This window comes from Cricetulus griseus, chromosome 3 (genome assembly GCF_003668045.3).
Source record: "Cricetulus griseus strain 17A/GY chromosome 3, alternate assembly CriGri-PICRH-1.0, whole genome shotgun sequence".
In the NCBI taxonomy this organism is placed as follows: domain Eukaryota; kingdom Metazoa; phylum Chordata; class Mammalia; order Rodentia; family Cricetidae; genus Cricetulus; species Cricetulus griseus.
The window spans coordinates 37,342,783-37,368,473 of record NC_048596.1 but is presented as its reverse complement, the minus strand read 5'-3'; the positions used below and the strand labels follow the sequence as shown (position 1 = coordinate 37,368,473).

The 25,691-nt window shown below is 43.2% G+C and overlaps 1 protein-coding gene across 3 annotated transcripts in view; it reads left to right on the top strand.

Annotated features, from left to right (window-relative positions):
- Positions 1–25,691, top strand: part of Apba1 (amyloid beta precursor protein binding family A member 1) — a 205,784-nt gene that overhangs the window by 157,724 nt on the left and 22,369 nt on the right. For all 3 annotated transcript variants that reach the window (XM_027406509.2, XM_027406510.1, XM_027406508.1), the window contains exons 3-5: positions 7,918–8,013; positions 10,885–10,924; positions 12,278–12,423. In XM_027406509.2, the coding sequence (XP_027262310.1) occupies positions 7,918–8,013; positions 10,885–10,924; positions 12,278–12,423 (282 nt within the window). The remainder of the gene's footprint in view (positions 1–7,917; positions 8,014–10,884; positions 10,925–12,277; positions 12,424–25,691) is intronic.

The window sequence follows — 25,691 nt, the reverse complement described above, 5'->3', positions numbered from 1 at the left end:
TCTTGACCAGAAGGCAGCAGGGAGTCATCTGACTGTCACATTGAGGGAAAGAAACCTGAGCAAAAGAGACCTCAAAGCCCACCCCACAGTGACACACTTCTTCCAACAAGGCCACGCCTCCTTATAGTGCTACTCCCTTTGGGGGCCATTTTCTTTCAAACCACTGAGGAACAATCTTGATACTCTTTCTTCCTCAAATGAAGTGTTACAGAGACAAAGGAAATGGGCTTCAAGGGAGAGTCTCTCCTCAATGGCCTTCAAGTCTTCTGATTTCTGACCAGCTACCTAGCATATCTTAACCCCCCTTTTTGTATTCTAAATGTAAGTGAAAAGTTTTTCTTCTAAATTTAGGTGAAAAGTGCAAAGTAGAATTTTAGGAGGAACCAGTCATATTCTTTAATTTTACAAAGATTTTACAAAAAGTATTGTTCATAATCCTCTCCATCTGTGCAATTAATTTCCCAAGCAAGAGACAGTGTCTTGCATGAGGCTTTCTGTTAGATGGCACCATCTTCCTGGGATCATCAGAATCTTAGTAGAATCTTACTCTTGTATATTATTTGTAAACTTTGTTGAGTGAGTTTATTTGTGTTTCTCTGTGGGTTACATTATAGTGATTTAATACATATACACAGTGTAATCAAACTAGGGTAATAAGTTTTTACATCTCTTCAGCCATTAATCATTGAGTGTTGGGGACCTCATACTCACCTATGCATTAGAGACCATGTTAACCCATAGTTACCCAACTCCAGAATAGCCAGCAGTGATTCCTCCACTCTGTTTTGGTGTCCCTATTGAAAACTTCTTGTTACCTTTCTGTCTGTCTCAGTCTCTTGTGGCCAGAGGTTCATTCTGTTCTTCTTGAGATTAACATCATTGATTTCCACAGATGAGTTAAGACGTGGTATTTTCTGTTTTCCTTAATTCAAAGGCGTCCAGTTCTGTCCGTATTAAAACCATGTTCGTTTTAAGGCTCAACATTACACCACAGTATAAACATATCACATTTTTTCCTTATCCAATGAAGAGCATCTGATTTGACCCTGTGTTGGATGTATATGTTTATAGTTTTTATGTTCTTGTAAACTGATCCTTTTATCAATATGGGATGACAATATTTGTCTCTTTTATACATTTTCATTTAAATTCTGCTTCATCAACTACCACTAGAGTTATTCCTGCCTGGTCATGTTTTCACATGTGAGATATATTATTTTCTAAGAGTGCACTTTGAGTCTAGTGATTCTTTACCAGAGAAGTGAGTTTAGTGTAGTAAGTGTGTAGTCTTTCTTTGTAACCCATTCATGCAGTCTGTTTTGATTAGTGAATATAATCCATTTACACTCAAGGTTGTTTCTAAGAAGCATGAACTTCCCATTATTTTGGTTTTTTTTTCTTTTTTATTTAAATTAGAAACAAGCTTCTTTTACATGTCAATCTCAGTTCCCTCCCCCTCCTCTCCACCCTTGCCCCCCACTGACCCCCTATCCCAACCCCTTTCTGTTCCCTAGGGAGGGTGAGGCCCTCCATGGGGGATCTTCAAGGTCTGTCATATTATTTGGAGCAGGGCCTAAACCCTCCCCAGTGTGTCTAGGCAGATAGAGAGTATCCCTCTATGTGGAGAGGGCTCCCAAAGTTCATTTGTGTACTTGGGGTAAATACTGATCCACTACCAGTGGCCCCATAGATTGTCCAGACCTCCAAACTGACCTCCTCCTTCAGGGGGTCTGGAACAGTCCTGTGCTGGTTTCCCAGCTATCAGTCTGGGGTCCATGAGCAACCATCAGCTAACAGTTCAGGTTAGCTGTTTCTGTGGGTTTCGCCAGCCTGGTCTTGACCCCTTTGCTCATCACTCCTCCCTCTCTGCAACTGGGTTCCAGAGTTAAGCTCAGTGTTTAGCTGTGTCTGCATCTGCTTCCATCAGCTACTGGATGAAGGCACTAGGATGGCATGTAAGGTAGTCATCAATCTCATTATCAGATTGGTGTCAAACTTGTAGATCTCTGGACATTTCCCTAGTGCCAGAATTCTATTTAAACCTATAAGGCTCCCTCTATGCTGGTATCTCCTTTCTTGCTCTCCTCTATTCTTTCCCTGACTAGATCTTCCTGTTCCCTCATGCCCTTCTCTTTCTCCTAACTCCCTCTCCACTCCCCTCATTCTCCCCGTTAGCTTAGGAGATCCTGTCCCTTTCCCCTTCTCCGGGGGACCATGTATGTCTCTCTTAGGGTCCACCTTGTTTCCTAGCTTCTCTGGCAGTATGGATTGTAGGCTGCTACTTCTTGCACTAGATCTAAAATCCATATATGAGTGAGTACATACAATTTTCATCTTTTTGCGACTGGGTTACCTCACTCAGGATGGTTTCATCTAGTTCCATCCATTTGCCTTCGAATTTCAAAATTGCATTGTTTTTTTTTTCCTGCTGAGTAGTACTCCATTGTGTAAATGTACCACATTTTCTCCATCCATTCTTCAGTTGAGGGGCATCTAGGTTGCTTCCAGTTTCTGGCTATTACAAATAATGCTGCTATAAACATGGTTGAACAGATGTCCTTGTTGTATGAATGTGCTTCTTTTGGGTATATGCCTAGGAGTGGAATTGCTGGATCTTGTGGTATACTGATTCCCATTTTTTGAGGAGTCGCCATACTGATTTCCAAAGTGGCTGTACAAGTTGGCACTCCCACCAACAGTGGAGAAGTGTCCCCCTTCCTCTACATCCTCTCCAGCATAAACTGTTATTGGTGTTTTTTATTTTAGCCATTCTGACAGGAGATAGTATCTCAGAGTTGTTTTGATTTGCATTTCCCTGATGGCTAAGGATATTGAGCACTTTATGTGTCTTTCAGCCATTTTAGATTCCTCTATTGAGAATTGTCTATTTAGTTCTGTACCCCATTTTTAATTGGATTAGTTGATGTTTTGAGCTTCTTGAGATCTTTGTATATTTTAGAAATCAGCCCTCTGTCAGATGTGGGGTTGGTGAATATCTCTTCCCATTCTGTGGGCTGCCATTTTGTCTTGCTGACTGTGTCCTTTGCCTTACAGAAGCTTCTCAGTTTCAGGAGGTCCCATTTATTGTAGATCTCAGTGTCTGTGCTACTGGTGTAATGTTCAGGACTCAAGTCTCCTGCCGTCATTTTGTAAATTGCACACTGCTCACTTAGTTGATTTTGTTTCTCTTCACATTATAATATCTATAATATCTTTCTGTCCTGCTGAGGTTTAGTTCTGTGTGTGTGATGCACCCATCCTTCTGCTAAGCTTTGTGTGTGCTCCGTTGTCTTCATGGCAGTAACAATCCTTTTGTTTGTTCAATAGAGTCTCATAAGAACTTTTTACTGCACTGGTCTGTGATCTATCTGGGTAATGTGTCTGGCTGCAATTCTTGGAGGCAGTGATTTCTCCTCCATTCTCTTGCAGGCAGTGAGCTTCTGTGAGGCAACCTGTGAGTCTGAGGGATGTCCCCTTACTTGTGATCTTCTCTTGCTATTCTAAGATTTCTTGTTGTGTGTTCTTGTCATTTGACTCTCACATGCTCTGAGTGTGGGTCTGTTTTGATGAATCTATTGTCCCTAGGTCTTTAAAGATCTGAGAGCATCAGGGGCATTTTCCTATGAAAAATATTTTTCAGTGTCTTTCCCATTAACTATCTTCATTTTTCACAATTCACATGTGTTTTTGCTTAATGGTTTCCCAACATTTCCTAGAGTTTCTTCATTCTTTTCCATTCCTTTATAAAGTGGCTTTTAAGAAGAGCTGTCTTCAAATTCTAAAATTTCTTCTTCTGGCTGATATGGAAGCTTCCTTTGTATTTTTTATGTCACCAGTTGGAGGTTTTACTTCCAGGCTTTCTTATTGGTTCTTTTTTGTCTTTGGTGAACTTCTCATTCACATCCAGAGTCGTTTTTCTCATTTCTTTCTACTGCTTATCTCACTGGGTTTCCTTAGGATTGTTGCTTAATTTTTTTTTTTCAGGCATTTCATAGGTTTCTTTCACACAGATCTATTTCTAGACAGTTATTTTTTTCTTGCAAGCATCCTGTTTCCTTTCATATTTCTTGTATCTTGATGATGTCTGCACATCTGGTGTAACATTCTTCAAATTTTATAAAGTAGCTTTTGTAGGAAAAGGTATTTTTGTTTCAGTGATATATAGGGCATCAGTTGGATGTTAAGTTGATTTTGAGTTGTCTGTAGTGGGTTCCAAAGCAATCTTTGTGATTTTTCTTTGATTTTAATGTCAGCAATGTCTGTGTTATATGGGTTCATGACATAGGCTTCTGTATGTGTCTTGGGACTCTACAGAGTTGATCCCTGAATACACAGAGGCTGCAGTAGCAGCTTCCATAGCTTTGGTGGTGTTGGATGTGGGGAGGAAATGCTGTCTTAAGGTCCTCCAAGGATGGATTGCAGCAGCAACACTCCCTCTTCAGCCACCCCACATGAAGGAGACCTCCTGGATTCTCAGGGAATGAGTGGGAGATGCTAGGCCTGATGTGGAGCCATAGGATGTAGTAGGGCCTGCCTTGGCACCACAAGATAAGCACATGGCTACTAGCATCTATGGCACACCTACAAGCAATGTTCTGGCCCTCATTTTGTGAATTATCAAATCCAACTTTGCTTCCTAGTCCTATTCTCATTTGCCTAAGTTTGAATACCCATGCAGTAGTAGGGGGTATAAGATTCTAACACAGGTATGCCATGATGAAAGTGAAAGCTATTATCCAATTTCTTTTACCAGAGGGATGTGTACCAGGCTTTTTCTTTGGGGCCACCAATCAGCTCCCAGATCATGACACAGAGACTTAATATTAGTTATGAAGGCTCAGCCTAGTTTAAGCTCCTTTCTGGCTAGCTCTTTTAACTTAACCTAAGCGGTTTATCTTTATCTACCTTTTGCCTTGGAGCTTATTACCTTTCTTTTTGTGTGTCCTACTCTGTGTCTATTGGCTGGCAGCTGCCTGGCTGGCCCTGGACATCTCCCCCTTTTTCTCCCTCATTCTTTCCTCTCTTCTTTTTCCTCTCATTCCTCTCAAGCCTAGATTTCTCCTATTTATTCTCTCTGCCCACCTGCCTATCCCTCTCCTGACTAGCTATTGACTGTTCCATTTTTTAATTAGACCAATCAGATGCCTTAGGCAGGCAAGGTGAAATAAATGCAGCACATGTTTACAACATTAACAAAGGCAGCAGATACAAATATAACACACCTTCACATAGTCAAAATAATATTCCCCAGCATAAACAAATGGAACACATCTTTTCCCAGTTAAAATAATATTCTACAACAGTGAGGTTGAAGGTTAACAGAAGATTTTGAAGCAGGCATCTGAATAACTTTGCCTCACCCTTGTAAGGGTTAGGTCTGTTTGAAGGTGTTTGTGCATGCTTGTCTTGGTCAGCAAGTGGCAATTTGTAGCTCTGTGTGTTAAAAGAACTTCACTAGAGCCCAAGTTAGAGTCCTCACAGGAAAAAGAGATTTCTAGAGGTCAAGATGAACAATTAATGTTCTACACAGAGAAGCTGAGGGGTACTACATCAGAGGAGGACTCACTACTGACCACTAAAAGAGATCATCCCAGGGAGGCAGTGGGCAGTGTTGTCCCATATCTTCAGGGCAGGTTGGAAGTGGTATAACCAGGGTACTACACTGAAGTCATCTGTCCATGCCTCCCATTGCTAAGTCCCTAACTACTATGAAGTTCTAAGCCTAGGCACCTGTATGATAATGGAGCCAAGATTCCTCCTCCTGAAGAGCTCTTGGGGCTTAGGCATACACATAAGCAAGTTATAATACAAACTGTAGCACATTCCATAGGAGTGACCAGCAGACTCGTGTCCTCATTATGCCCACCATTCCCTGATGGGCACCCTGCACTACCCACACCTACCTTTTTATGGGTCTGGGTTCCGTCTTCCACATCCCTGCCCATTGTCCAGATAGCCTGTCTTTGCACATCACTGACTGGCAGTCCAGGGCCCACAGGGTGGTAAGAAATCTATTTGTAGAATATTGGAGTGGAAAATAAAGAAATGGGAAATATGAGGCTGTCTGTCAGGGAGTGCCATATGAAGATGTCCATGACCCTAAAAGCAAGCAGTTCAAGAAAACCCAACTGCAGTGGCTTCCCTAAGGCTCAGAGGGAACCTTAAAGTCTTTGGGACAGAGAAAATTACTTCGGGGAAACAAATCAAGCCACAAATATCAAAGGAAGCCCTTTTGATATGAAAAACTGGAGAGATTCAAGGCATTAAATTCTCAGCCTTTCCCACATTAATTTTGAGTCAACCAAACAGTACTAAATCTTTCTGCAACCAGCAGCTCTCTTGGGCAATGGCTGGAAAATGTTGCGTGCTTCTTTGGAAAGGCATGCAAGGCTGCTTCACTGGGGCCAGGAGCCATGGGGCCTGGGATACTTTGTATCTGCTGTCACCTTTATGCTTGTCCTCCTGCCTTGACTGTGGCCACAGATGTCTCCATCTCACCATGTAAGGGGCTCCTGGGCCCTAGCCTCCCTGCTTAGAATCAAGCAATAATATGCCCAGAGACTGTGGTCACATAACTTCTTAGCTAAATATTGCTCTTCACTGTGTCATCTTCTGGTGTTCCCTGTATTTCTTGTAATTCGGGCTTTTTGGAAGTTTTCTCCCCAGTTATCAATAATGCCCTCTGAGGTTCTCTTGTGTGTTCACATGCCCTGTTCCTTCCCCCAGCACCACTTCACTGTGAAACATTTTCCCTTCCTGTGCAAAAATATTCTCCTGATGCCTTGTACCTAACTTCCGCAGAGAGCCAGGTGCAGAAAGTCAGGTGTGCACGGGTGTTACTTTCCTTTGGTCAGCATTTGCTGCCCAGGCTGTCTGTCTGTCTGTCTCTCTCTCTCTGGCTTTTCGAGACAGGGTTTCTCTGTATTGTTTTGGAGGCTGTCCTGGAACTCGCTCTTGTAGACCAGGCTGGCCTCGAGCACACAGAGATCTGCCTGCCTCTGCCTAGTCTCTCATCCCCACACTGGGAGAGTAAGTCCTGCATGATTACTCTCATGTTGCATGTGGGTTCTCAGAGCTATCACCCACAGCTGGGAATTACCCCACCCTTGCACCCCGATGCCATCACTACAGAATTGGTAACCATCTGTGAGGCCCACCAGAAAATGCCCCTCATCTCCCAAGATTTCAAGACCACACAGGACTTTCTGGTATCATATGGTAGTATTTCCAGGCTTGCTTATTTTGGTCATTCATTTAGCAAGTACTAAGGGGGGGGGTACTTGTGTTCTGTGCACAAACCAAGGTTTCATGTCCACCACTAACGCCTGCCCATGCCCACCCACCCACCAAGACACTATCACACTAACACAGGGACCCTGTTCCCCAAACCTGTTTTTCTAAGCCTTATTTCCAAGCCTGTCATTTGACAAAGGATCTCTAAAGTATGCTGACATGCACCAAAACAGTGTGGTTTGAATGTTGAAATGTCTGAATTTTCAGTGGCCTATGAATTAATAGGGACAACATATAGACATCTGAGCTGACATGGACAATACAATGGGCAGTTTGAGTTTTCCATTCAGATGGCCTTGGACAGGTGACTTAAACATTTGTATTCTAAGTGTTTGTAACTTTCACTAGGAAAAAATTAACATATTGCATAACACACCATAAGTCCATATTTCCTATAAAATGTTAGCCCAATGGGGGAAGGAGAAAAAGCCCCAAAGCTATAGAACTCCTTTGAAGAGACAGAGTTGAGAACTCGCACGGCCAGGTCTGCTAAATGTGGTTGGTAGTTCTTGCCAAGGATGCTTCTCCCACTGCAGTGTCCCCTCAGGGCAGTTCTAGGTTTTTGTTACTTGTTGTCACATCCCTTGGGTCTTACTGCTGTCTGTCCCTCTTGCTGTGTTCCAGTCTCCTTCTCCGGGCAGTTCCTCACCCCTGGGTGCTGAGTCATCAAGCATAGCCCTTCATCCCGGTGACCCCACGGAAGCTTCCACAAATAAAGAGGTAGGGCACCATCTTCATTCCTGATGCCTATTTTGCTTCACCCCAATAATGCTTTATTGGTTTCACCTCCACCTATCCCAAGGATATATATTTCCTCTCTGATGTGTGAAGATTGTCAGTGAAAGCCATGATGATCTATCAAGTTTGGTAATCACTGGCCACAGGTGTCTGGTAGTTACTGAACATGAGAATTCACACCCTTGGGCATACATACCACTTGCATTCCAGTGCCATCTGCAACAAGTTACAGAACTCTTGTATCACAGGGACATTGAACCTCAAAAACTGTCTACCAGCATCTTTTCCAAAAGAACATTCTGCGTGGGTGGAATGAGCCACTTCTGTATTGTCAGGGGTGCTCACTAGCCTCAGATGCCCATAGAACTCTTGAAACATGGCCAGTAGGATTGGGGAACTAAAATTCTCATTTTAACTATAGGCTAGAAGCTACTCAACAAGGAGGTTGTAAAGTTCTGTGTTTACCTCACTCATGGGGGACACACGTAACTCTGACAGAGTTCTTAAGTCATGAGATATGATTTCTGGGGCTTGAAAAGGGTGGGTGTTCTTCCCTGAGTAGAGCCACTGCCTCCTTTAGCACCCAATGTCCTCTTATCCCAAAGCAATGGGCACTGCCTACTGGGGGTCCACACCAGGTGACCATTTCCCTGCACAGTGGTTGTGTGGGCACAAGTGGAACCAGCTGTAGATGCTCCTTCATCAGTCCTAAGATGGTGAAGTCACACGTCTCATGCTCCTTCACTGTGCTGACAATTTTATGTTAAATTCAACTAGGAACAGAAAAAGAAATGTTTGTACCTGAATAACAGATTGTGTCCTATTTATGAGAGGGAAATATAGATTTTTATCCTTATCTAGTCTGTTCACAGACTGCCGCTGGAACATAAGTGATGGGGTCATAGTTCCTGCTGGCCCCTTTTGCCATTACTTGATACTTTCTTTATTCATAGCACATGGGTGGGTAAGAAGGGAAGAGTGAGTGCTTCAGTGCCAACAACAGAAGCAGACATTATGTTTATTAAGCATTTGTGGTATTCCAGGCACCAGGCTGACTCTCACGGAGCCTTTCAGTGGTTCTGGGTAATAGATATCACTCTTCTTCTCATGTGTTAGTTCTGAAAGCCAGAGCTTGGGTACCTTCAGCTACACAGCTCACATGTGGCCAGCTGTGGTCTGAATGTGAAGTCCTGTTGGCCCAGGTTTGGAACTGCCAGGATCTACTGCACCTGGTGTGGAAAGTGTGTGAGGTCACACTTCCAGTTGTCATGTCTATGGACTATACCAACTTCAGATGACCCCTGAAAAACTGCCCCAAAGTACTTCTCCTGTAGCTTCTGCTAAAATGGGTTTTAGCATTCAGAGAAGTGTCCTAGTAGCCCAAGAACACTGAATCTGTTTTTTTAAAGGTGCCTGAAGACTAAGCCATTTTGATGATGCTAAGTGACTTCCTGTTATTTCTCCTCGCCCCCCTGTCACCCCCAAACACTGAGAGTAAGGGCAGGAGATGGGTGGGAAATGGTCTTTGGCCTCTGTGAAGAAGCTAACATAGCATGAGCTCTCCAGATGAGAGCATGGGTGTCCTAGCCATACCTTGCCTCATATGCTGTGCTGTTTTCCACAAATGCACTAGCAGCCAGGAACTTCAGTTCTTGGTACCCAAGAGACCCAATTTCTTTGACAGAAGGTGCCATTTCTTCCCAGTGAGCACATTTGCAGGAGGCCTACTGAGAGTTGCCCTATATGGTCTACCATGCAATTAGTGTGGAATTCCTGTCACTGTCCTGAATGATGAGATGCTCCAGCTTTCAACATGAAACAATTAGCATGCCAATGATAGAATGCTCTGTATAGTAACAGAGTGACACCCTAGTCCTCACCCACAGCCTGCTCATCTAGCCCATCAGGTACCCCAGTGCATATTGTCATCTAGCAGGACAATGTACTGAACAGATGTCCTCCAAAAAGCATGTCTAAATGATCACATGCCCCGACAGTAAATCTTGGCCATGTAAATCCTACCTTTTGCCCATTTTAGGTGCTTACTTTGAATCTGAGCTGTCCTCTGAGGCCCCACACATTTCAGCTATAAGTTCTGATACCATATGAAGCAGAAATGAATTCTCTCCTCTTCTCTCCTGGAGAGCCATTTGGAGCATATGTGCTTATGAAAAGAGCCTGTGGCAAGCTTTGCTCCTTAGCATGCTGGCGTAGAAACTTCCAGCCAGATTCTAGAAGGTATCTAGCTCACCCCATCCAACAGTGCTGTTAAGGCCGACCTCTGCTGTGAGCCAACACATAAAGAAGTGCCAGTGTTTTAAACTTAATCTTGTATTCTTATTTCAAAGAAACACAAATTCATGATTTACAGAATATGGAATTTTTCAACTAAAATGAATCAGTGAGAGATTAAAAGGTACAAGAGTTTATTTTCCTTTTAACAGATACCCTGTGTCAAAGACCTAAAGGATAAACTCTCCAGAGAACCCTTACTCTCAAGAGTACACAGTCATGCTATTGATGCATTTAGTAATCAATAGTTTTTCACACTGAATACTTTCTTAAAATGTACAGCATAGTCTTTATTGCTGATTATACTTTTTTAAAAGCTGGCAAACACCTCTCTGAAATGTAGGGGGATTTTGATCACTTCAGAGGGCAATTCTGGGTTTTAGGTAACCTTAATAGTAAATGCTTATGTTTATCCACACTTCACTCTAATGAAAACTGGTCGATAACTGATTAACAAATGCCACTGGTGATGTATATCTTTTTCATGTTGCATGGACGCTTGTGCTAATGCATATTTCATCATGCTCTGCCCTTTTTGAAACCTCTTTGTCTTAATTACAGTCAAGAAAAAGCTTGGCTTCATTCCCAACCTACGTTGAAGGTAAGAGCTGAAGAGAAAATATTGAGTACTGGGGTCACTCATGACTCTTTTAGCATTTTGGGGCACTGGATGTAAAACAAAATAGGGGGAAGACCACAAAGTTACTGACTCTGGGTATCTTAGACTTACAGTAAAATTACTGTGAATCATTGTTCTTGTCACAGACCAAGAATAAAGGCTGGGGATAGTCAAGAAGTAAAGCTATGCCCCGGTGTATCATGAAGGTCCTGACAAACTGCTCATTTCTGTGGTTTGACTATAGCCTTAGTTGTTGAAAAGTGAATAAGTTTGTACCTTGGCCAGCAGCTTCTCATGGGGTGAAACTCAAGGCAAGCTAGACCATTAAAATGAAAAAAAAAAAAAAACCACTTCAGATTAGCCCTACAAGAGGGAAAGCAAATTGTTTCCACCTCAAGTTATTTCATTTCTAGAACCTGAGGTTTCACAGTGGGTTATGTTTTAGTCTCCTCAGAATTGTCATTCAAGTCAAAGAAAATACATATTTTACTTGCAATTTAAATGTCTGTCTTTTGTGAATCTGTTATATGTAACAGTTACAGACATGCTTTAATTTGGAGTGTGGATTTTAGGTGATTGTGATTAAAATCAGATGTCCCTCTACTTAAAACAGAGATTTAATTTAGTGGACTAGTGAGTGAGAAGAGAATTGGGATTGATCTCAATGTGAAGCTAGGAGCCTCATGGTCTGTCAGTTGACAAGATTGGCAGCATGGGAGCAAGGTTTTGCGGTGATGCTGTCGATTTTCAGAGTTGGAGTCTGATGCCATTATAGGAAAGAAATATCCCATTTTTCTCCTCATGTATGAAGTGTCATTCCTCCATCACAGATCAAACAGGGAAGGAAATAGGAAGTGTTGGGAAATGGTGTTTGCCATTACCACAGATTTCTGTTCCTCTAACCATTTACCCAAGCAGACATACAGTTTATAGACATACATGACAGGCATGAAAGCCAAAGATGAATATGGCAGGACCCTTGTTGCCAAAGAGCTCATGTTCCAATCCCCAGTACTAAGCTGGGGGAGTGGGGAATTGCTCCATCTAAGGCTTCACATGTCAGGCAAGTATCTATAGGCAAACTTTTGAACAGTCAGGACTCCTGTCTCAGCTTCTCAAGCAACTAGGATTCCAGGCCTGGCTAAGAGACACAATTTTTTTACTGTTGGACTTTGATTCATATCCAAGTAAATATATGATTTCTCTTAGTAAATGACTCTAAGATATCTTATACTAGCAGGTTGACCACATATTTAAACAGTGAGCTTAGGAGTTGACATGCAACATCCAGGTTGTGGTATCCTCCCATGACAACTTTCACTCTATGTGTTACAGTTCCTGGCCCTTGTGATCCTGAAGACTTGATTGATGGAATTATTTTTGCTGCCAATTACCTTGGCTCCACTCAGCTGCTCTCAGACAAAACTCCCTCCAAAAATGTACGCATGATGCAGGCCCAGGAAGCAGTAAGCCGGATCAAGGTGAGGGATTCTGCATGGTCTGAGGGGAGGTGGGTGGCTGGAGACACCTGATCAGTCAACAACATCAGCCCATAGATAGCTCTTAGAGAGTAGACTAAGATGCTGCAAGCAGGGCTTATTCCTGCCTAGCTAAAAGCCTGAGTCTATACATATAAACACTATTCAGGTTGATTTTAAGAATAAATACATATGGCCATGGACTTTGCTCTTTAGGCCTCTAAGACAAGGTTCCAGCACAGGCTTTCTACTGACAACTAGATAGAGGCCACTAATCAGAGCAGTCCTGTTAGGCTCTATTCAAACTGTCTTACTTCCAGCTTCCAGGAAAATTAACAACCAAATCTTACTTGAGTAGTCTGAGGAAGACAAGCAAATCCCAGCTTAAACTATTCTGAACACAGTCATAACCTATTTAAATTAATTTTGTCACAGTCATAGCTATTTAAATTAGTTTTCTCAAGACTTAAAATGAGACAGCCAATTGGATATATCAAGAACCAATTTCATCTAGTTTCAATAATTCACAAGTAGATTGAGCCACCCAAAATCAGCCTGTAAATGTGGCATTCTAGAATCTCCATCATCATACCACCTAGAAATATGGAACCACCAGAGTAGCAGGGACACTGCATTCATGCTATCCAAATGCCCTTGTGCTGTCAGATGAAACACACTCAGAGAGCCTGCATCACAGCTTAAACCTAGAGCCAGAAAACTGAAATGTTAGTATACACTAATTTATTCTTTCTAGTTTCCGCTGCTTAAAACTGAGTCTTCTCTGCCCCTCTCCTTCGATGCCATACAGCCTAGTGCTGGTGTGGTTATATAGACTGAGAAAAGGACAAGGGAAGGCAGTTGATCAAAGAAAGGAATCCCTGAGCACTCCCTTATGTAGGACTGTGGGGGAGGGTAACAGTTGAAGTGAGTCCCTTCCCCTTAACCCCAACAGAGGCAAAAGGGAAGAGGGAGGTGCCTGACCTGAAACAATTTAAAAGGAAGTGAGACTTATTGTGGCTTATGGTTTCAGCTTAGTCCACAGCTAGCCGTGGTTGGGTGTGGTTGGGGGGGGGGGTAATGAAGCAGAGCAGTGAGGCCCAAGAGCTTGGGGAGCAGTGCTGCTCACCTCACGGAGACAGAACTGCATGCCCATCCTCTCTCCCAACACCCTTACCAGCACCCACACCTATGCTTGCTACTTGGTGTCTCTCAGATCAACCGAGAATCAAGTCGACATAAATCCATCTCTTCTCTGTAATTAATATCCAAATGAGGATGTAACTGTGCTTAACACCTTTGCAAATCTCCCCCGGTACACTAGACAAACTCAACCCTGAGCCCCTGAGAAAAGCAAGTGAAACACTTCTAACATACAGTGACTAACATCCTCATTCCAATGGGGAAAGAGAAAAAAATGATAAGAAGGAACTGACCTGCTAGACCCAAACCTAGCGCTAACAGCATCGAGTAGCATCTGAGGAAGGTGGTTGCATAATGTGAGCTCACAGGTCCAGGGCAGCCTTGCCAGTTGTAGCCCACTCACTCTGCATTTCCCCAGGAGGCTATGATGTTCTCTCCTTCCTCGCATTGCTTCATCAACAAGTAGCTTTCCATTATACCTTCTGCTGGAGCTTCCCAATGTCAGTCGCTCCTAAGATAACTTCGCTTGGAAGAGCAAACAGTTCTCTCCTGAACTTGCAGCTCACCTCTCCCTTAACTACCCATAGTACATGCAGTAAGCTGTGACTTTTAAGTCACCAAGGATATGTGAGGAATTAAGGTGTGTGACCCAGAGGATAACTTTCAGCTGCCTCAAACGTGGGTATTGTCACAACACTGATGACAGTCCACATGTCAGGGACCCATTCAGCCACTTCATCTGAGACACCTTGCCTGAGCCTTGATGGCCCTTCCATAAGGTGCATGTCTTATCTTAAAATGAGCCTCTCCCAGAATAATGGAAAAAACAGGAGGATTGGTTCTTTTAAGAGAAGCTCCTTCTAGCCAGGCGGTGGTGGCATACACCCTTAATCCCAGCACCCAAAAGGCAGAGAGAGAGAGAGACTGACTCACTTCTTCTACTCACAGACATGCATCTTGCTCCTGACTTCCAACAGGATACCATGAAAACAAAGTAGCAGTTTGACCTTCAAACTGTCTGGGTTTTCAAACTAGGTAATACTGACAGTAGAACATTACTGGATTCTTGCTGAGCTGCCCTAGTGTGTTAGTCAGCTTTCCACTGCTGTGACAAATACTTAAGATAAACAAAGGAAAACAGGTTCACACTTCCACAGGTGTGAGCTCAAAGTCACTTGCCTGTGTTACTTTGGGCCAGGAATGGGCCACTACAACATTGGAGAGTTCATGATAGAGGAGGCTGCTCATCTCATAGTGGCCAGGAAACAAAGAGTAAGGAAGGAGTCAGGGACCCAATAACCCCTTCAAGGGCATGACCCCAATAACGTAACTTCTTTCCACTAGACCCATCTCCTAAGGGTCCCACCATGTCCACAGTACCACAGTACCACATGACACTTGGATCTTTGAGAGAACATTCCAGATCCAGGTCACAGCAGTTGGCCTAATTCCTTTTGTTTGCTTCACCCCATGGTCTTCTCCATCTTAATTTAATACATCCCCAGCACAGCTCTTGAAATAATACATAAATCTCTTAAGAAAAACAAGCTAGTTTTCAAAGGGAGTCTTAATCCAGACTCCAAGGGGAAGAGCTCTGCCAAGCATATAGCATTGAGTCCCTTGAGTGAGTGGTGCCATTAGCTTCCCCAAGGGTAACCATCCTACAGAGATCTGCCACAGCTTGCCTGATGACTGCCTGACAGATAGGAGCCATCTCTGGGTTGGAACCAAGTATGTTCCACACTCTGAAACCATCCGGAACAAAGCCACACATGAGAATTGTGTCAGAAGTTTTCTTTCTAGACCAAAACAACATTCTGACTCTAAGGGTTACTGGAGATTTTCTGCAACAGAAAACTGAGTGTTACCCCAAGGTTAGTTTCTCATAGGTTCTGCCTAATCAGGCCCTACAATCTGGCTTTATTTGGGACCCCTTGTTTATTCACAGATAGCTTTGGACTCCACAGATGGGTGCCTGTCCACTCTTGCGGCACTGGGGAAGGGCAGTGGCAGGCCAGCAGCAGCAGCATCCCCCTCACCACTCCACGGCACTGCTATGTCCTCAGCTGCTTTCCTGCCTACGTAATGAGGGCTGACAGTGTGGTTTTACCTTCAGGTCCAGCTCCCTCATGAAAGAGCAGATCCTTTTCTCTGAAGCTCCCAATCAGCCAGCACCCAGAAATCCCAGAGCTCACTTAAATGTAAAATTAGATGGTGCTTTCAAAACGAGCAAGTAGCCAACTGATTATAAATATGTTTCAAACCTGCCCAGAGTAGAGTGGATATTTGAAAAACATGCATTTATCTTTTACAAGTCAATTGATGTAGTGTGAGATATTCACTGAAAAGTGGTAAAATTAAATAGTTACATTTCTCTTACAGCTTATAAGTATCATTTTACAATGTGCTTCTGCATGCTGGAAGGAACTGCTTGCCTGTCAATAAATATTTCCTGCTTCGTGTTCCTTTTATATCCATCTAAATGCTTGTCAGAAAGACACTGCACACAACCCAAAGCCTTTAAGTAGAGATGACTCTGTAGTCCATCCCACCTGGAAAGCAGCTGCGTTGGGAGCCGGCTCAGATTTGTTGGCAGGCAGAGAAAGGATGCATCCCCAGAAGTCCAGTGGGCTCAGGAGAAACCACTCTCAAAAAGAGTGGGTACTATGCTCTTTCTACAGAGTGCTTAGCCTTTCCAGAACAAGTTCTTCTAGGCTACCTCAGCACAGAGAATACAGTATAGCAGGGCCAGGAATTCCAGTGTCCACTCAGGGAGGGAGGAAGGAGACTTTGGTTTAAAAAGCTGTTTCTATAGAGACTTTTGTGATAGTCACTGTAGAAGTAAAATTTAACCAACACCCAGTCTTAAACCTTGAAAAACTGGCACTCCAATAAATGGAGCAAAAAGACTGTTTGGGTGATACTACTGCATGGCAAACTGAAGTATCTGAAAACAAAACTTTGTTCCATCTATCAAGATACAAGGAATAAAGCAAGTCTCAACAGCAGCATCAGAATTAGAATTCCCCTCATGTTGCTTTCCCCAAGTTTGGTTGGTTCCTTCATGTGTCCTTTCTGGCCTTGTCACTTATCATCTGTTAGAAGAAATACTCTCCTTGCAGGAAGTGTGCATCCTTGCGCACGCCCACACGCGCACACATACCATCATCAACAACATACTTAGATATGAATGAGAACCACGAGTCTCAGAATATGGTCCAGGGGACCAGCAGGCCAACATTGTGTAGAAACCTGATGGACTTGCAAGCTCTCCATCCTGACCCCAGACTTCTTGAGTCAGATACTTGGACAGTGAGACCCAAGAGTCTGTAGTGGAAAGCTCCCGAGTCTACTCTGCTTGGTGGCCTATAAATTGTTGCCTGAAAGCATTATGAAGCATCTTCTCAACTGTAATCTCAAGACTCTAGTCAAGCTAAGTACTTGCCACTCATCTCCATTGGCAAGGAAGAGCATGAAACACTCAGTCTCTGGATATTTTCCAGATTCATTTCCTTGTTAAAAGCTTGTAGAAAGGATTTTCTAAGATGGCTGAACATAGTTGTCCGGGACTCACTTTTCCTTCACAAACAAGAACTACAAGTAAAGAGTGTGTGGCTGTATTTTGAACTAAGTGACTGGGTTAGGGTTCAAAAGTCTGGGATAACATAGTAAGAGAAACACAGCCAGGAGAGGGAGACTAGTTTGCCCTTTGCAGAAGAGTGAAATGGAGAGACCCAGTGGCCTGCCCTTGCAGGCACTGACTGTCCTCACAGACTTGAGTCCCACTTAAGTAACCTGAAATCTGCCCTCTAGCTTTACTACACAACAGAATCTCACATCATCTACCAGCAAACACCGGGGATGCTATATTCTGGAGCCACGGGCAGAGTTTTGCTTATGTAGCCAGGCTTCCTTTCCAATTATCTGGCCTCTTGATTACTAGATTGGGATCAAGTGAGGATGCAACACCACACCTGACTTGCTGGGGTTTGCCTTCAGAAAGCAGCTGGTGTCAGAATTAGGGCTAATCTAGGGGTTTGAAACCTCTGATATTTCTATCTCTGAGACCCCAGACACATACCACTGCCCCAGCTCAGTGTGTAGCTGCCTCAATAACCTAACTAAGCCCATCAGAGTAACTGACTTAAGGTAGGTACTTTGTCATGGTGGGGAACAGATGGTGACCCCTTAGGATGGGGGTCCTGTAGGACCATTTACCATGGTGATCTGCTTGAGGACTCATCCTGTACCAGAACTGAAAGTGATTCACACTCAAGATGCCTGCACTGACAGGACATGATGATGCCCCACTTCTCTGCCCACCAGAATGTGCTGAGGTAGCCTGTGACAGCTCTATGATTCCAGCTATCACCAGATGTGCAGACTTAAGGGGAGGCTGACCCTATTCCCGCCAGGTCCTACTGCCCCTCGCGCAGGAGTCCAGAAGTAGAAAAGAAAGGCAAAAGGCCCCAGCCATCATCTTGTCCCTCTACATACAGGGCTAGGAGGGGCTGCAGCCCCACTCCAGGCCAGGCTCACAGAAGCCAGCCAGCATAAGAGAGTGCCAGCTGATGCTGTCACCCCACCTATCTACTTCCCGATGTCCTCATGCCTTGTCTGATAGGAAGTGCCGTCAGGACTGGATATAATCACCATACAGGGTGGGCTATGGTTCCATCATCCTCTCCCTGTACAGTGTCTGAGCCAAAGGAAAGATTTCAGGACCCTTGTCACAACTAGGGCTGCATGTACCAGAGGTCCTTACTAGTAGCAGAGCTGGCATCAGTAGCTCAAAACACATGGCTAAGAGGGTGGGTACCATGGCCCCCATGGTAAGACTGGCCATGCAGTATTCCATACTCTGTTGACACTGTACTGCCTAAGCTGCTAATGCAGCCTCAACTCACATAGCCCACAATAATCTTTCTGACTCTGACCCAGCATGTACAGTGCCCAGTCATGAATCGTAAGCAACAAAGCTTCAGGCAGGCTACAGTACAGTGCCCATGTGGAAATAAAGTCAAATGCCTAGCAAACTTGATACTGACATAAGACACATCTTCAGGAGAAAAACTACTTTGAAGACCACCTCCAAGAGTAGTCGGGATCTGATCTCCTAAATACAGAAGCCTCAGGAGAGGGGCACAAGAAGTGTACCATGTCCCAAAGGATGTCACTGTTCAGCAACAAAGTCCAAAGAGATCAAAATGGATGAAATGCCTGATAAAGAATTTTAAAATGTAGATATAAACAAGCTCAGTAAGAGCCAAGAGAATATTTAAAACATCAAATGAAATTAGGAATACAGAGCAGGGCAAGAATGACAGATTCACCATGATAAATCTTTCTGCCAAAGACCGCTGAGCCCCACCACCACGTGTATGCTTTATGCCAGCCACCTGCCCGAGTTAGGCCCAAATAAGTACACAGAAACTTGTATTAGGTACAATGCTGCTTGGCCAATGACTAGGATTCTTTTAGCTCAGTCTCAATTATCATACATCTATATATTTTATAAGACTTATCTTATTGGATGCCTTATTGGTGTTCCTCCTTGCCGGTGGCTCACATCCTGCCGCTGGAGGAGGCGAATGGGAAAAAGGGACCCTTCCTTCACTTAAATATGAGTCTCCTTGCCTGGATCAACACTTCTCTACTACATTTCCCAGAATCCTCTTTGACTCCTAGTCCCATCTACTTGCTGTCTTATTGGCCAAACAGTATTTTATTTAACAATCAATAAGATAAACATACACAGTAGTACATTCCCCATCATGGAATGAAAGAGAATGCTTAACCAGAGACTACCAAAAGACTAGATCAAGTGGAAGAAATAACATCTGAATTTGAAAATGGGTTTCCAATATCCAATTCAGACTAAAACAAAAACAAAAATCCACAACAAGAAGGCAGGGAAGGAAAAGAGAAAAAAAAAGAGATGCACTTGGTATCTTTGAAAGCCAGGGGGTTTATAATCCCAGCATCACCTTAATTCCCACACTTGGAAGCTAATCAGGAGGACTGAGAATTGAAGGGCATCCTGGGCTACATAGCAAGACTACCTCCTACAAACAAAAAATGAACTAAATGTAACACTCTAAAGTGAATAAATATCTATATCATTGCTAAGGACACAGGAAAATTATTCCATGAAATAAATATCAGGAGACTTTCTAATCTTAGGTAAGATATGATCATCTGGGTATAAGAGGTCTATGGAATGTCTAATACACCTAACCAGAAAAGATCTTCACCCCAACATTATAATCAAACTGTTGAAAGTCTAAAAAATAATTTTACAATCTGCTGCGGGGGGCGGGGGGGGGGGATCCCTGTCGCTTCTACCGTATGCTCAATAAAATTGCAGCCAAAACCTCAGCTGAGATCCTCCAATCCTCCAGTCCGTGAAGGAATGGAATAGCACATTCCAAGACCTGGAACAAAGAAAAGCCAGCCAAAATTACTCTACCAAGCAAGACTGTCTCAGAAATGGAGAAAAATTAAGACCTTACAAAATAAGCAAAACTTATTTATGACAACCAGATCACCTAAGGGAAACCCACTAGCAGAAGTGAAAGGTAATTACCATCACTAAGGCCTGTGAAAGTGTAAATCCTTTTACAAGAGAAACTACACAAAAGACAAATGGAGAAGAGTCAAGCATTACCTCTGCAACAGTCAACCCAAAGGTAAGACAGGAAGAAAACAAAAATATTCCCACAACCAAAGGAAAATCATCAGGGGCTGTAGAGATGGCTCACTGGGGAAAGCACTCACCACACTGTGAAGACCTGAGTTTGGATCCTGAGCACCCATGTAATCGTCTGTCTGAACACCTAGCATCAGGGAAGTAGAGACAGGATCCCCAGGGCAAGCAGGCTAGCTAGACTAGCTGACTCAAAGCACTCTGGGTTCAGTTGAGAGATCCTGCCTCAGTATATAAGGTGACTGCTGAAGATGTCTAGTGCCCGCCACCCTCACACACCATACAAATACATATGGGCATGCACCTGTCACATACCCATGAAACATCAAAATGACAGAAATGATTCCTTACCTATCAACAGTAGCCTCTGAGGTAAATGGACTCAATTTTCCAGTTAAAACTTAAGGGACCTGCTGAGTGGATTTAAAAAAGACAGTAGCTGCCTGCTAGTAATCTGCTTTGCAAGTAATTACACAGAAACCGAAGGAGAAAGTTGCAAAATGACACTCCAGGTAAAGGAAATCCTGGAATAAGCAGCAGTAACTATCTTTAGGAATAGCCACTAATAACTTTAAGAAGAGATAAAGGCAGTCATGACTCAATAATGAAGGAGCAAGTCAATAGTAAGATATAATCATAAGTTAATATGCACCTAATGTTAAAGCATCCAGTTTCATACACATTATCACATGTGGAAAGAGGCCCCAATACAGAAATTTTGTGGAATTTCAACACTCCACTTAATGAACAGGTCATCCAGACCTCCTCCTAAAGTCAAATCAATACCAGAGTTAAGTTATAAATCATATAATTTCCTGGACATGCATAGAATAATCCACCCAGTAGCTACAGAACACATTTTCCTCAGTTTAGGACTTCTCTGGAACAGATTATGTATTATGTCACAGATTTAAAAAACATTTAAATCTTATGCTAGATCCTTTCTGATCGCAGTGATAGATGGAGCTAGAAACCAGGTAACAAGTGAAATTTCAGATGGAGCAGGAAGTGAAGCGTAGGGGTGGGAACAACACAGAGCAGTGGCTCACTGAGGAACTGAGCAGTGAATTAATGCTGTTCTCACATCGGCAGTTGATAGCTGCTAGAGGAGGGAAGTCATTCTTGGAGAGTGTATTAGTTACTTTTCTAATTCTGAAATAAAACACCATGACCAAGGCAGCTTAGAAAAGAACGTTTAGTTGGTCCTACAGTCACAGAGAGTATAGAGTCCATGAGGGTAAAGGGAAGGCATGGTGGCAGGAACAGCTGAGAGCTCGCATCTCAAACCCTAAGCAGGAGGCAGAAAGCACTCTGAGAATGTCATGAGTCTTTTGAAACCTCAGAGACTGCGCCCAATGACACACCACCTAATCCTTCCCAAGCATGTCTACCAACTGGTGACCAAATATTCAAACATTTGAGTCTATGGAGGCCAGTTTTATTCAAATACCCAGAGAGTGTGGCTCTTGGTAGGTTTCCCATGCTCCAATGGATGACCCCACACTTGTGCACATATGGGCAGTACTAATTTGACTTAGTAAGTTACAAAATCAAAACAACAAAAGACATGCCATTACAAAGGGAAGCTATTGGGAAAAGGGGGACATTGATTACATTTCATAGGTGAAATTCTTAACAAATAAAAGTAATAGAAATAAATACAACACAACACAACTGTGAGATGCAGTAAACACACCCTAAGGTTACATTTATGACTGCCTTCATTAAAAAAAGAAACTTTGCAAATACCCTGTTGAGGTATCTCAAGGACTTAGAAAAATAAAAACTAAACCTAAAATAACAAAGATCAGAAATAAAACAATGTGAAAGATGAGTGAAGCCAAGAATTGGTTGTTTGCAAAAATAAAGATGGAAACATAAGTGATTCAACAGAAAGTTAATGCATCAATGGGGATGAGTTTTACAAACTGTTGACTAGTTAGAAAACCCATGAGGACATAAAACATGTGAATAGAACAGTAATAAGTGATGGTCAGGATTCCTACCATACAGCAATGCCCTCCATATTATTTAAACAGTAGCTCTCATATCATTCAAGCAAGGACTATAAGGACCATGGTGTGTTGCCTACTACAGCCTTGCCTTAGAAAGATTTGTGGGAGAGACCTCTGGAGAGTTTTGCCCCATGTCCTTATGTTCTGGAATGCCCCTCCCCACACAGCTCGGCACTGTGACTGAAGCCTGTGCTAGCTTCCTTGTCATCCTTTCTCCCAGGATTCTCACTTCATTTTCGACTCCTCGGGGCACAGAGGCCTTGGGTGTCCACACACACCTCCATTCTCACTCTAATCTGTGAGGCTCATGCAGTGACATCACAAATGCTGGCGATGGATTGTGTGTTGCACACATTTTTGTTCAGATCATTCGTTGCCATTTTTTTAATCTGTCTTTATTAGCCTGTCTCAGAGTTCATATTTTCCCATTCTTTTGTGACTTCTTTTAAATATCAAAAATTATAGTTTCATTGTAGAATTAAATGTTCTTCTATCACTGTTGCTTTGTCTGAGGCGTGTCACTTCCCAGCTTGCTTGAAGAGATCAGTAGAGAGGATGCTGCTGGTACCTGCCAGGCCTATGCATATACTATTGTCTCGTTCACTGCTGAGACCGGGAGTGTAGGGAGTCCTGGGAGGTAGGTATTATTAGCCCCATTTTATGGGAAGCTGAGACATTCCAGAAGAAAACCCTACCTAAGCTGCACAAGGGAGGATAGACTGCAGGGCTAGATTGCCTGGGTCTGAATCACTGTCCTGCTGCTCACAGCTGTATGACACAATTACCTAGCCTTTCTGTGCTTTTTTTTCCTCCTCTTGAGTGTCTTACTATATAGTTCCTGCCTCCAGGGTTGCTATGAGCTTTGACAGTGACCTGTGAAATAGTTAGAAGGGTCCTGGCATAGGACCATAACTCAATAGATGCTAGCTGGGTAAAGAATAGATAGGCCAGATGCAGCCCTCCCCACAGTGGGACCAACCTAGAGGGGCCATCATTGGTGAGCGCCTGGTGCACACTGAGCCTGGAGTGAGAGGAAGGGACATAGCTCTTCCCAGGGTACTGCCATCCTTGGCCTTACGAGGTGTCTATTAGCCTCTTCCAATCTCTCATTCAGGCACTGACTCCTCATCTTTTCAATGTTACATCTAAATGTTATAATTTGGTGCAGAATACTTCGAAATCCAAGTGATTTCAAGATGGTATTGCTCTACCTGCATAAAATATTTTCAACTTTGTGAAAACCATGCCCAATACCTGTCATGAAACTCAGTTTGTCTTCTTCATCTTTCTGTAGTTTCAGAAAAGAATAGAAGCTGGGTATTTTGTTGCTGACAGTTCCCTAGAGTTGAATTTTGTTGGGCTTTTGATAACAACAGGAGTAGGAATTCCTGGGCCATTTCATGTCATTTCAAGAGAGTCAGATTAAAGATCCAAGAGGAGATGTTTCCAGGCAGAAGAAAACTGACTCAGGTCAGAACGTCCAGGGAAGGCCTCTCACTCTGCATGTATCTGAGTGGCACATAGCCACATCCGCTTAGGGCCTTGTCAGATGCAGAAATACACCCACTGGCAGGTGGTTGGTAAAACACCTACAGGAGTCTCCAGAGCAGATTGCTCACCTCGTGGTAGGGAAGCTGTGTGGGAGTGGGGTCATCGTCCTTCCTGAGTGTACCAGCAATTAACTATGTGCTCTTTGGATGGCTGAATCATCATCCAGTTCCCACAGTGGGATAAAGCAGACAACACAGTTGAGTCACTAGTGAATTAGAAATGCATTCCTGACAGCAAAGCTTTTCCACCAGGTAAGTCCCCAGGAATTGAGAGAACAGCTTTACCCACTCACCTCAACAGCACAGCCTTACCCACACATCACAACTGTACAGCCTTACCCACCCCCATTAACAACAGCACAGCCTTACCCATCCACCCCTGTCACAACAGCCAAACCTTACCCACCCACCCATCACAGCAGCACAGCCTTACCCACCCATCACAGCAGCACAGCCTTACCCACCCACCCCTGTCACAACAGCCAAGCCTTACCCACACATCACAACAGTACAGCCTTACCCACCCCCATTAACAACAGCAAGCCTTACCCATCCACTCCATCACAACAGCCAAGCCTTACCCACCCACCCCTGTCACAACAGTCCAACCTTACCCACACATCACAAAAGTTCAACCTTACCCACCCCCATCAAGCACAACTAGACAGCCTTACCCATTGGTGCCATAACTATCACAACAGCTCAGCTTTACCACCCTACACCCATCACAGCAGTGCAGCCTCACACACCCTCCAACACATCACAGTTGTCCAGCCTTACACACACATCACAATGATGCAGCTTTACCCACCCTGCAGCCATAACATCTTCCACAGTGTGGCCACTGACTCTCATTCACATAAAACATGTCATTACATACTATTGAAGAACTGCATCCTTCAAGTGTAAACAGACATAATGCTCAGTGCTCTATTTGGAGTTTTTCATGTATTCATTTTATCTTTTAAAACAGCCCTATTAGATCATTTTAATCCCCATTTTACATAGAGAAACTAAGGCATAGAAATGCTAAGTGGCTTGCTCAAAATCACACAAATAGTAGGTATCAGAAAAGGTATTTGGATTTGGAAAGTCATCTTTTAATTATAAGTACAGGGAGAAATACATTCATTTTAGTTAGGTTCAAACTATATTCATCTTATAAAAGGTAAGAGGAAATTATTGCTGCAGATAAAAAGGGGGAAATGATAGATCAGTAGGAAGACATACCACCCCAAATACATATGCACTCTATAACACAGCCACAAAACAGAGCAAACAAAGATCAATGGAACAAAATCAGTACAAAGACAAGTCCATAGTGACAGCTGGTGATTTCATCACACCTTCGTCAATAGAAGAACAGGGAAGGCACACATACAAGCCCACATGAGAGTTATCCTCTTAGCTAACAACTGAGAACGCTTACTTTGCAGTGCATATATGTTCACCAATGTCAGTCATGTGCTGGATCATAACACCTAAGGCGATTTTCAAAAAGACTGAAGTCATAAATAGTGTGTTCTCAGGCCACAGTAAAATTGATCCCATAACTGATGCCAAAAGAATAGCTAGAAAACCTCCAAATATGTTGAAATTAATTTAACAACTCTAATTTGAGGGTTCAAAGAACTCACAGCTGAAGTATTTTAATGTGGCAGTAAAGAAATTGCAGTGCACAAAACTGGGTGACAGCTAAAGCAGGGCTTAGAGAGGGAGCCAAAGCTTTAGTGGAAGAAAAAAATTTGGACAGCTGTAGCTTTTTATCAAAAGCTGAGAGGAAATTCAGCAAGTCACTCCCAAAGAAAGCAGAGAGAAATAAAAATGCAAGCTGAAATCAGTGAAATAACAAATCAGGCA